The sequence below is a fragment of the Salvelinus fontinalis genome, unplaced genomic scaffold (assembly GCF_029448725.1).
Source record: "Salvelinus fontinalis isolate EN_2023a unplaced genomic scaffold, ASM2944872v1 scaffold_1428, whole genome shotgun sequence".
In the NCBI taxonomy this organism is placed as follows: Eukaryota; Metazoa; Chordata; class Actinopteri; order Salmoniformes; family Salmonidae; genus Salvelinus; species Salvelinus fontinalis.
In genome coordinates, this window is record NW_026601637.1 from 1,332 (window position 1) to 13,733 (window position 12,402).

At 41.9% G+C, this 12,402-nt stretch overlaps 1 protein-coding gene across 2 annotated transcripts; it reads right to left on the reverse strand.

Moving 5' to 3' along the window:
• Nucleotides 1-2,320: 2,320 nt before the first annotated feature.
• Nucleotides 2,321-11,035, reverse strand: LOC129849297 (zinc finger protein 239-like). 2 transcript variants are annotated; one of them, XM_055916232.1, is made up of 2 exons: nucleotides 10,619-11,035; nucleotides 2,321-5,042 (listed from the first exon to the last, which is right to left on the reverse strand). In XM_055916232.1, the coding sequence occupies exons 1-2, from the start codon at nucleotides 10,806-10,808 to the stop codon at nucleotides 4,303-4,305; spliced, it is 930 nt and encodes a 309-aa protein (XP_055772207.1). In that variant the 5' UTR covers nucleotides 10,809-11,035; the 3' UTR covers nucleotides 2,321-4,302. The 2 variants fall into 2 exon arrangements, 1 of the variants encoding a protein (XP_055772207.1); XR_008758634.1 differs by lacking the exon at nucleotides 2,321-5,042 and adding an exon at nucleotides 9,304-9,755.
• Nucleotides 11,036-12,402: the final 1,367 nt, after the last annotated feature.

Below are 12,402 nucleotides of genomic sequence, written 5' to 3' on the forward strand. Positions count from 1 at the left end.
TGGAAGATATTCACAGAAAACCATCATTGTCTTCGTTATTCATTATTAGTATGTTATATTATTATATAAATTATTTCGAGACATATTCAGAGCCAAACATCAACCCAACTTAACCTTTTAAACTTGTTGTCGCATCCAAACTTGTCACCATCGTTTTCAGTTGTAATTGCGAAGTTCCCGGAAGAAGTCCAGCAACAACGGAGGTTCCTCGATGAACCCACCTTCTAACAAGTTCTTTGAAGAACCTTTTGGGGCTGTTTTTCATTGACCAAGAACCCTACGGTTCTTAGGGGATCTGAGAACAACTCCAGTTGAACCCTTCATTTTTAGAGTTGTAGTCGGCTCTATTTACTCTCATATTCAAACATGCTGAAACATGCTCAACGATTAAGTCAGCTGCTGCTGCTCCAATACAGTATGAGGTGAGACGGTGAACTGATCTTGAACTGGGCAGTCAGCTGCTGCTGCTCCAATACAGTATGAGGTGAGACGGTGAACTGATGTTGAACCGGGCAGTCAGCTGCTGCAGCTCCAATACAGTATGAGGTGAGACGGTGAACTGATGTTGAACCGGGCAGTCAGCTGCTGCTGCTCCAATACAGTATGAGGTGAGACGGTGAACTGACGTTGAACTGGGCAGTCAGCTGCTGCTGCTCCAATACAGTATGAGGTGAGACGGTGAACTGATGTTGAACCGGGCAGTCAGCTGCTGATACTCCAATACAGTATGAGGTGAGACGGTGAACTGACGTTGAACCGGGCAGTCAGCTGCTGCTGCTCCAATACAGTATGAGGTGAGACGGTGAACTGACGTTGAACCGGGCAGTCAGCTGCTGCTGCTCCAATACAGTATGAGGTGAGACGGTGAACTGACGTTGAACTGGGCAGTCAGTCATTCATTCTGTACTATGAGTCATTGTTACTGCACATTGTGGTGGAAATTCTAACCAATCAGGAGAGACTTTGCCATTTCTTCAAACAATCAACCTTTATTTGATAAGAATTGCAATAATGTAGCTGGTCAGCCCTACATTCTGAGGTGGAAGGCCGAGAGCTCGATGACACAAGGAGTTCAGAAGCCTTACATAGTCAAACTATCTTGTGCACATAGAAAACACGTGATCTTGGTGTGTGTCCGTGTGTGGAGAACGAGACACAGACTAACTGTGAATTGGTCGTCTCGTTCTGTAGCAACAGATAGTTATTCTAGTTTTCCAGTGAGGTGTCAAAACAACAGGAAATCACTCTAGACACAGTTCCTCTGAAGTAGATCAACGGTTCCCTGAATTGGGGCGAGCTCATTTGGCCTGTCTGTCTAGACTCTAGAGGGTGTGTCTGGAACTAGTCTAGAGATAAATCAGATCCAGCCTGAACTGTGTGATGTAGTAGGGAGTTGTAGTTTCTCTAGAGATAAATCAGACCCAGCCTGAACTGTGTGATGTAGTAGGGAGTTGTAGTTTCTCTAGAGATAAATCAGATCCAGACTGAACTGTGTGATGTAGTAGGGAGTTGTAGTTTCTCTAGAGATAAATCAGACCCAGACTGAACTGTGTGATGTAGTAGAGAGTTGTAGTTTCTCTAGAGATAAATCAGACCCAGCCTGAACTGTGTGATGTAGTAGGGAGTTGTAGTTTCTCTAGAGATAAATCAGATCCAGACTGAACTGTGTGATGTAGTAGGGAGTTGTAGTTTCCAACAGGCCAATATTCTACATAGTTTAGCTCATAAAAATGAATTAACTACAATGACCATAATCCATTGTGTGCCTACTTGTCTTGTCTAGCATTTCACTACAATAACATCTGCCTGTGACCTATAACATTTGATTTATGAAGGTAATGTGTGTAAAATGTACTTTTCCCCACATCTCTTTACATTGCTTATGCATATTCGGTGGCCTGACTGCGTCAAAGGACCATCCTGGTAGATCTGAACCTAATGCAGCTTGGAGCGATCAGATGACAGAAGTCACATTTAGGTGCCAGGTGTAACTGAGGCTGTAGATGCTCCATATCCATTACTTTGAGTGTTTTATATAATGACTAAATGTGTTTATTTCTGTGTTGCAGGGGCAGTCAAGAAATGGAACAGCAAGGCCACAGAATATGACATAAGCAGAGCTGTGGGAGACCACCTCAAGCCCCTGGTAGAGCCGGGGGTGGTGTTTACCACTCCACCAGCAGAGCTGTGGGAGACCACCTCAAGCCCCTGGTAGAGCCGGGGTGGTGTTTACCACTCCACCACACCTTCAGCAGGCTGGAAAAGTGATACTGTTTTTCATACTAAGATGGACCATCAGTCTGTTGATTGGTCAGTCATTGGATTCATTTGTTGAAATCAAATCAAGCTTCATTTCAAGCACATTTCAGACATGCAACACAATGGCTTCTCAGGAGAAAACAATGAAAATAAACAGGAATATTTAGTACACAAACATAAGAGGATAAAAAACAATAATACCAACTTAAAGACTAATGAGCATCCTAAGGAAATGCCATTGATTAAAATATTAAAATATCCAATCCAAAAATATAAGCTTGTTTTTTAGGATGGGCTCTGAAAGTCACTATGGGGGTGTCCACTGAAAGTTGACTAGTAACAACAACTGGGACCTAAAAGACACCCACCATAAGACCCACTAAATCTGCCCAAGAAGATGCAAACAAAAGAAAAACCCACACCAAACTTAAAGACAGGAAGCAAACCAAAAAGGTGGAGCAACTAAAGGTGTTGACTCTCCACATCTATCAAGACAACTGGAGCACTGGGCCAGACACTCTTAAATAGAACCTGGACCAGCTCAGGTGAAACACCTTCCCACTAACGAGATGGACAAGCCAGCACAGGTGTAACACATACTGACTAACGAGGTGACACCAATCAGTGCGTCCTACATGCTAATGAGCTATACGTGCTGAAATCCAACCTCAAAACATAAATGGAAAAACCAAAGACTGTAACACCTTAAGAGAAAAAATATATCCTATATTTTTGTTGGACAACAGAAAACAATTTCCATTTCACATTATCAACTACAATGCTTCATGAGCCCAAACAAAACTCATCTCCAATACGGAAAAACGCGCAGTCAAAATAAATTGTGATCCATGGCAACGCACCGTCTAAACGCAAACCACAAATCTTTTTAACTCTTGAGACAATCAGCAACCAAGTTGTCCTTACAACAGACTTGTCTGATTTCAAGAGGAAACTCCTGCAATATCCGTAGTAACTTTCCACCTCACTGCGAAGCTTCTCTCTCTTTACAGGGATCACTCGTTAGGCATGTTGTTGGATCAGGGCCCAGTCCCCAATGTCATGCTCTAGTACATTTGGGTTGGCACATCTGAGAATGAACCCTGCTATTCTAAAAGAAAGGCAACAATGTCAATATATTTATACCCGAAAATTGTCAGTTGATTGCATAAATAATTATGATTACTAAAAAGTTACATGAATTGTAAACATGAATTACCAAAACCAAATGTACACCCCTTTGATAATATGTATTGTCAATAATTAACTTAATGGTAAGGCATGGTATAATAAAAAATGTTTAAAAAAAGGCATGGTATAATAAAAAATAAAATAAAAATTTGTTGTTGATTGCAGTCTTATTTTCAACGTCTTTTCAATTACATTGTGCTAGGTGGGATAGCCTCAATGTCAAAACACAGTTTTAATGTGTCCAAATCAATAACCAATTTGCAGAAACCTAAACATAACATGTGCTATTTACACAAACATCTGCCACAATAATCATATTTATTGTATTTTTTTAAACAAGCTCCTTATAAACTGCACAAGCACCAGAAACAGTGTTGTTTTGACAAGTAGCAATAAATCACTGATATCAATTAGGGGGGAAATCAGGTTGTACGTGATGTTGGAATGCATTTAAATGTAGGGGGTCGCTAAACAAAGGAACGCAACACTTATTTGTCATAACTAATCGATATCATGCTAAAATCATTTGTGTGACAGGAGGGAGATGAGGTTGCACGTCCTGTTAAAACTAACAGCTCAAAAACCACACGGAATCTGGGAATAATGTGTACTTACTAAATCTCAAAAATAGTACTCTTTTAATTCAGAGCCTGGATTTCCCCCCTGAGGCTAATATCCATATCATGTTGAAATCAATAGAACAGGGGACAAACGTTTAGGGTTCTACATTGTGACATCATTAAAATACTCCTACTACAATGTTACATCATTCTACATTGTGACATCATTTAATTGATATCATGAAACAACTCCTTCATGTATTTTCTGATGATTAGTCAGAGATCTTTTATCAGATTATCTCTGGTCACAGCTATACATTGGCTCTCCTGTGTGTGTTCTCTGGTGCACTGTCAGAGAGCTAGATGCAGCAAAACTCTTCCCACATTGATAACAGCTATAAGGTTTATCTCCTGTGTGTATTCTCTGGTGCACTGTCAGATAGCCAGAAGTAGCAAAACTCTTCCCACATTGATCACAGCTATAAGGTTTCTCTCCTGTGTGTGTTCTCTGGTGCACTGTCAGTTGGCCAGATTGACAAAAACTCTTCCCACATTGATCACAGCTATAAGGTTTCTCTCCTGTGTGTGTTCTCTGGTGTAAAGTCAGAGAGACAGATGTAGTAAAACTCTTCCCACATTGATCACAGCTATAAGGTTTCTCTCCTGTGTGTGTTCTCTGGTGTAAAGTCAGAGAGCCAGATGTAGTAAAACTCTTCCCACATTGATCACAGGTATAAGGTTTCTCTCCTGTGTGTGTTCTCTGGTGTTTAGTCAGACTGCTAGATTTAGTAAACCTCTTCCCACATTGATCACAGCTATAAGGTTTCTCTCCTGTGTGGATTCTCTGATGAATTTTAATGCCTGATGAGGAGGTGAATCTCTTCCCACAGTCAGAGCAGCAATGAGATTTCTTCCCTGTGGATTTCCGCTGGTGTTTCTTGACGTGTTCTGATCTGGAGAGACTCTTCTCTGCCTCGTCAGCATCATGAGGTTGTTGAGGCTCCCCAGAGGATCCACGATAGTCCCGTATCTCTCCTGTGCGAACAACAAAGTCAGATGATTAAAGGTCCACAACAGTGGAAATCCACTGTAAAAGGTGATGCCAACAGCGTAGCCATGATGTTGTACAACAATTGATGTCTGTAATGAATGTTAACATTATTTGACAATTGTCTTAAAATGAGCAAGAATAGTCATATTTTAGTATTAACATTGATGATTGTAGGCTAGAAATAAGTTATTCATGTTGTTGAAACTCTAAGCAGTGTGCCAGACGACTTTTGGTCTCCAATATAAGCCCCTTTCTGTGTTTCCTAAAATTGCAGCACGAGGGCGATGCACATGCAATTTGGTTGTAGAAACTCCTCCCTGCTAATAAGGAAACCGATAGTTATGGATGTACTATATCTGATTAGAGCAAAAATGGTGAGCAAAGATTTTAGTTTTTCACAATGTATTCTGAATGTGAATGGGGGAAAACTCAGGGGAGTAACCTCCATTTCCAGGTTGCTTATGAGTGCATTTCACACTACTTTGGATTATAATTGTAAGGCTCGTTTGAATGTCCTGTGTAATATAATGTTTGCTACAGTATTAAGAAATATGTTTAATTATTGAAGAATCGCGTTAATGACAGTATCTATTTGGGTGTTGTCAATAAAGTTATGATTTTTTAAATGTATTTTTTATAAAAATTTTCCCCCACCTTTATTTAACCAGGTGTCCAGTTGAGAACAAGTTCTCATTCACAACTGCGACCTGACCAAGATAAAGCAAAGCAGTGCGACAAAAAAACAACACAGAGTTACACTTGGGATAAACAAAAGTACAGTCAATAACACAATAGAAACATCTATATACAGTGTGATGGAGTAAGGAGGTAAGGCAATAAACAGGCCATGCTATGGGTGGGTGTTGCTATGGTGACCAGTGAGCTGAGTTAAGGCGGAGCTTTACCTAGCAAAGACTTATAGATGACCTGGAGCCAGTGGGTTTAGCGATGAATATGTAGCGAGGACCAGCCAACGAGAGCATACAGGTCGCAGCGGTGGGTGGTATATGGGGCTTTGGTGACAAAACGGATGGCACTGTGATAGACTGCATCCAGTTTGCTGAGTAGAGTGTTGGAGGCTATTTTGTAAATTACATCACTGAAGTAAAGTATCGGCAGGATAGTCAGTTTTACGAGGGTATGTTTGGCAGCGTGATTGTAGGAGTCTTTGTTGCGAAATAGGAAGCAGATTCTAGATTTAATTTGGGATTGCAGATGTTTAACGTGAGTCTGGAAGGAGAGTGTACAGTCTAACCAGACACCTAGGTAATTGTAGTTGTCCACATATTCTAAGTCAGAACAGTCCAGAGTAGTGATGCTAGTCGGGGGGATGCTGGCAGCGATCGGTTGAAGAGCATGCATTTAGTTTTACTAGCGTTTAAGAGCAGTTGGAGGCCACGGAAGGAGAGTTGTATGACATTGAAGCTCATTTGGAGGTTTGTTAACACAGTGTCCAAAGAAGGGCCAGATGTATACAGAATGGTGTCGTCTGCGTCGAGGTGGATCAGAGAATCACCCGCAGCAAGAGCGACATCGTTGATATATACAGAGAAAAGAGTCAGCCTGAGAATTGAACCCTGTGGCACCCCCATAGAGACTACCAGAGGTCCGGACAACAGGTCCTCCGATTTGACACACTGAACTCTGTCTGAGAAGTAGTTGGTGAAGCTGGGGAGGCAGTCATTTGAGAAACCAAGGCTGTTGAGTCTGCCGATAAGAATGTGGTGATTGACAGAGTCGAAAGCCTTGCCTTAACCTTTATCACTAGACACCTCATAGTGAGCTACAGGTAGGAATCAGCAATGAATCCCAATAATGAGACACCTCTGGGGAGGGGTGTCAGCAACATTTAAAAAAATATATATACAGTGGGGAGAACAAGTATTTGATACACTGCCGATATTGCAGGTTTTCCTACTTACAAAGCATGTAGAGGTCTGTAATTTTTTATCATAGGTACACTTCAACTGTGAGTGACGGAATCTAAAACAAAAATCCAGAAAATCACGTTGTATGATTAAGTAATTAATTTGAATTTTATTGCATGACATAAGTATTTGATCACCTACCAACCAGTAAGAATTCCGGCTCTCACAGACCTGTTAGTTTTTCTTTAAGAAGCCCTCCTCTTCTCCACCCATTACCTGTATTAACTGCACCTGTTTGAACTCGTTACCTGTACAAAAAGACACCTGTCCACACACTCAATCAAACAGACTCCAACCTCTCCACAATGGCCAGGACCAGAGAGCTGTGTAAGGACATCAGTGATAAAATTGTAGACCTGCACAAGGCTGGGATGGGCTACAGGACAATAGGCAAGCAGCTTGGTGAGAAGGCAACAACTGTTGGCGCAATTATTAGAAAATGGAAGAAGTTCAAGATGACGGTCAATCACCCTCTGTCTGGGGCTCCATGCAAGATCTCACCTCGTGGGGCATCAATGATCATGAGGAAGGTGAGGGATCAGCCCAGAACTACACAGCAGGACCAGGTCAATGACCTGAAGAGATCTGGGACCATAGTCACAAAGAAAACCATGGATTAAAATCCTGCAACGCACGCAAGGTCCCCCTGCTCAAGCCAGCGCATGTCCAGGCCCGTCTGAAGTTTGCCAATGACCATCTAGATGATCCAGAGGAGGAATAGGAGAAGGTCATGTGGTCTGATGAGACAAAAATAGAGCTTTTTGGTCTAAACTCCACTCGCCATGTTTGGAGGAAGAAGAAGGATGAGTACAACCCCAAGAACACCATCCCAACCGTGAAGCATGGAGGTGGAAACAAAATTCTTTGGGGGTGCTTTTCTGCAAAGGGGACAGGACGACTGCACCGTATTGAGGGGAGGATGGATGGGGCCATGTATAGCGAGATCTTGGCCAACAACCTCCTTCCCTCAGTAAGAGCATTGAAGATGGGTCGTGGCTGGGTCTTCCAGCATGACAACGACCTGAAACACACAGCCAGGGCAACTAAGGAGTGGCTCCGTAAGAAGCATCTCAAGGTCCTGGAGTGGCCTAGCCAGTCTCCAGACCTGAACCCAATATAAAATCTTTGGAGGGAGCTGAAAGTCCGTATTGCCCAGCGACAGCCCCGAAACCTGAAGGATCTGGAGAAGGTCTGTATGGAGGAGGAGTGGGCCAAAATCCCTGCTACAGTGTGTGCAAACCTGGACAAGAACTACAGGAAACGTATGATCTCTGTAATTGCAAACAAAGGTTTCTGTACCAAATATTAAGTTCTGCTTTTCTGATTTATCAAATACTTATGTCATGCAATAAAATGCTAATTAATTATTTAAAATCATACAATGTGATTTTCTGGATTTTTGTAAGTAGGAAAACCTGCAAAATCGTCAGTGTATCAAATACTTCTTCTCCCCACTGTATAGTGTTTTATGATAAACCGTTTTTTACAAATCCGTCAAGACACCAACTTAGACTTTACAGTGAAATGCTTTACTTACAAGCCCTTAACCAACAGTGCAGTTCAAGAAGAAGAAAATGTTTACCAAGTAGACTAAAATAAAAAGTAATAATAAAAAGTAACACAATGAGAATAACAATAACGAGGCAATATACAGGGGGCACCGGTACTGAGTCAGTGTGGAGGCTATATACAGGGGGTACTGGTACTGAGTCAGTGTGGAGGCTATATACAGGGGGCACTGGTACCGAGTCAGTGTGGAGGCTATATACAGGGGGCACCGGTACTGAGTCAGTGTGGAGGCTATATACAGGGGGCACCGGTACTGAGTCAGTGTGGAGGCTATATACAGGGGGCATCGGTACCGAGTCAGTGTGGAGGCTATATACAGGGGGCACCGGTACTGAGTCAGTGTGGAGGCTATATACAGGGGGCACCAGTACCAAGTCAGTGTGGAGCCTATATACAGGGGGCACCGGTACCGAGTCAGTGTGGAGGCTATATACAGGGGGCACCGGGACTGAGTCAGTGTGGAGGCTATATACAGGGGGCACCGGTACCGAGTCAGTGTGGAGGCTATATACAAGGGGGCACCGGTACAGAGTCAGTGTGCGGGGGTACAGGCTAGTTGAGGTAATCTGTACATGGTGGGGGCGTAGTGACTATGCATAGGTAACAAACAACCAGCGAGTAGCAGCAGTGCACAAAATGGAGGGGGTGTGGGGGGTCAATGTAAATTGTCTGGTGGCGATTTCATGAATTGTTCAGCAGTCTTATGGCTTGGGGGTAGAAGCTGTTGAGGAGGCTTTTGTTCCTAGACTTGGCCCTGCGGTACCACTTGCCGTGCAGTAGCAGAGAAAACAGTTTATAACTTGAGTGACTGGAGTCTCTGACAATTTTGTGGGCTTTCCTCTGACACCGCCTATTATATAGGTCCTGGATGGCAGGAAGCTTGGCCACAGTGATGTACTGGGCTGTTCGCACTACCCTCTGTAGCGCCGAGCAGTTGCCATACCAGGTGGTGATGCAACCGGTCAGGATGCTCTCGATGGTGCAGCTGTAGAACCTTTTGAGGATCTGGGGACCCATGCCAAATCTTTTCAGTCTCCTGAGGGGGAAAAGGTTTTGTTGTGCCCTCTTCATGACTGTCTTGGTATATACCCACGTGGGTGATTGAAAGATGAACTGAGGTCCACACTCCAGTCCAGTTGATGGTGGTAATGCACCTTAAAGTTGGTTTCCAACCACCATATAGTCCAAAGAAAAAGAAGCCTGAAAGAAGGAGAAATGACGAGAAACGAATTTGGTTTACCTTTTGGGGCATCGCGAATGGTTACCTATTTTGATGTGATATGAAAGTATAATGTGAAATTATTTTGATGTGATATTTAAGTATAATGTGAAACTATTTTGATGTGATATTTAAGTATTGTGTGAACTTATGTTGATGTGATTTGAAAGTACAGCGATTTATGTTTCTAGAAACGTATCGCAATTGAGAATCAATTCACATTTAGATGGAATATTTGACCTGCCAGAGCCAGTCTACCTCTGAAAATAACATACAGTCCTTGGACCCTGAGGAGTAACAGGGGCAGCAATCAGCAGTAGAAACATTAACAAAGCGTACTCCCTGCCCGTTTCGGTAAAAAGCTGAGGGATGGGGCTGGAGAAATGCAACCATCCATGATATCAACATTATAGTTTTAACCATGTTTAGAGGATATACAGTGTTTGTTTATCTTTACTGACAAACATTGGAGAAAATATAAGCTTATATTTTGGGTTCTGATGGGGTACGACAGTTGAACTAACCTCATGAGGCATTTATAAGTGATTTCTTCAAGAAACAATGGGTACATATCATTAATGTGTACGTCCCAAAATGGATGTAACAACTGCTGATTGCCCCTTTAAGACTACATATTGGGCTAATCTAATAGGAGATATTGAGGACTACAGTATTTCAGGCATTGTCATTGGAGGCATTTGATCAATTGTTAATGTCTTGTTGATGGTCCACTCTTGATGTTCTACACGTTACAGTGTAGCTTCAGCCATTCCTACAGAACAACATTACAGTGTAGAACCCCTTTACTGCATATTGGTTCAACAACTGCAGAGACGGTACTTACTGGGGTTAAACAGATCTCCAACCTCCTCTTCTTCCTCCAATGTGACAGTAATCTCCCCCTCCTCCTCTTTCATACCAAAAACAGCCTCCTCTTCCTCCTCTTTCACAACAATGTTCAGCCCCAGACCCTCTTTCTCCGTCCAGCAGACTTCCTCTTCTTTAGCAGGAGGGGAGAAGCTTACTGACCTCATGTTCGGGGATGTTAGCTAACTAGCTATCATTAGCGACTAGGCTAGTGCTAATTTAACCAGCCAACTACTATAGCTGACTAATACAAAATAACGTAATATTCAATTAAATAGGTTAACAAGTAGATACGACAGAAGTGTGGCTAAAACACAGTAGGTAATATACACCGAAAGCGTATAAATAGCTTGAATCTTTCGGCTATGTTGGCTAGCAAGCTACCGGGGTGGTTGACGAGCTGTTGACGAAGAACCGTCCACTAGATTATACGTCACGCTGGCAGCTTCGCCTGAAAGACGCACATCGCCGTCTGCTGACTGGAGGGGAAACGCAGTTGAGGATCATATTTTATTTTCAGACAAAGATTATTGTAAATGGATTTAATTAAATAATACCATTATATTGAGACATAAAGACAGGAATGTGTTGATCGATTAGTGCGAATAAAAATGTTTACTACAGCACATTTAAGGCAGTTTCATTATGTTATATTACATCTAAATTAGCAGCTAGCTACTGTAGGTCCATACTGCTCCTACATGGTGTAACAATACATCATGTAGATGTATATAATGAACATACTAGGTCTATACTGCTCCTACATGGTGTAACAATACATCATGTAGATGTATATAATGAACAGACTAGGTCCATACTGCTCCTACATGGTGTAACAATACATCATGTAGATGTATATAATGAACAGACTAGGTCTATACTGCTCCTACATGGTGTAACAATACATCATGTAGATGTATATAATGAACAGACTAGGTCTATACTGCTCCTACATGGTGTAACAATACATCATGTAGATAATGAACAGACTATGTCTATACTGCTCCTACATGGTGTAACAATACATCATGTAGATGTATATAATGAACAGACTAGGTCTATACTGCTCCTACATGGTGTAACAATACATCATCTAGATGTATATAATGAACAGACTAGGTCTATACTGCTCCTACATGGTGTAACAATACATCATGTAGATGTATATAATGAACAGACTAGGTCTATACTGCTCCTACATGGTGTAACAATACATCATGTAGATGTATATAATGAACAGACTAGGTCTATACTGCTCCTACATGGTGTAACAATACATCATGTAGATGTATATAATGAACAGACTAGGTCTATACTGCTCATGTAGATGTCATTATGGGGTATTGTGATGTCATTATGGGGTATTGTGATGTCATTACATCATCATGTGGGACTTTAAGGCAATGCTGTTGTTGGTGAGTAAATTGTTTTACTCCACTGCTTCCTACACTTTAAGTAAAGTGAAGGCGACTATTTGAGCCTCAGCCTTGATTTAAAATTTTATGGAATGTTAATAACTTTCATTGTCTTCAATGAAAAATGACCTTTCAAAAATGGAATGCAACATTGTATGGAACATTACTGTCAAGTGACTTGATGTCTACGGTGCCAAAGAGATTGATAGGTGGGAGTGTTGGGAGTGTCCAGTGTGTTGATTTAACGATAATAATGTCAAAATCCCACTTTTAACAACCATCAGAACTGGTTAAAAAAAGGTTGCATCCCAACGTGGCAATAAACAGCAACGTGACGCGTCACAAT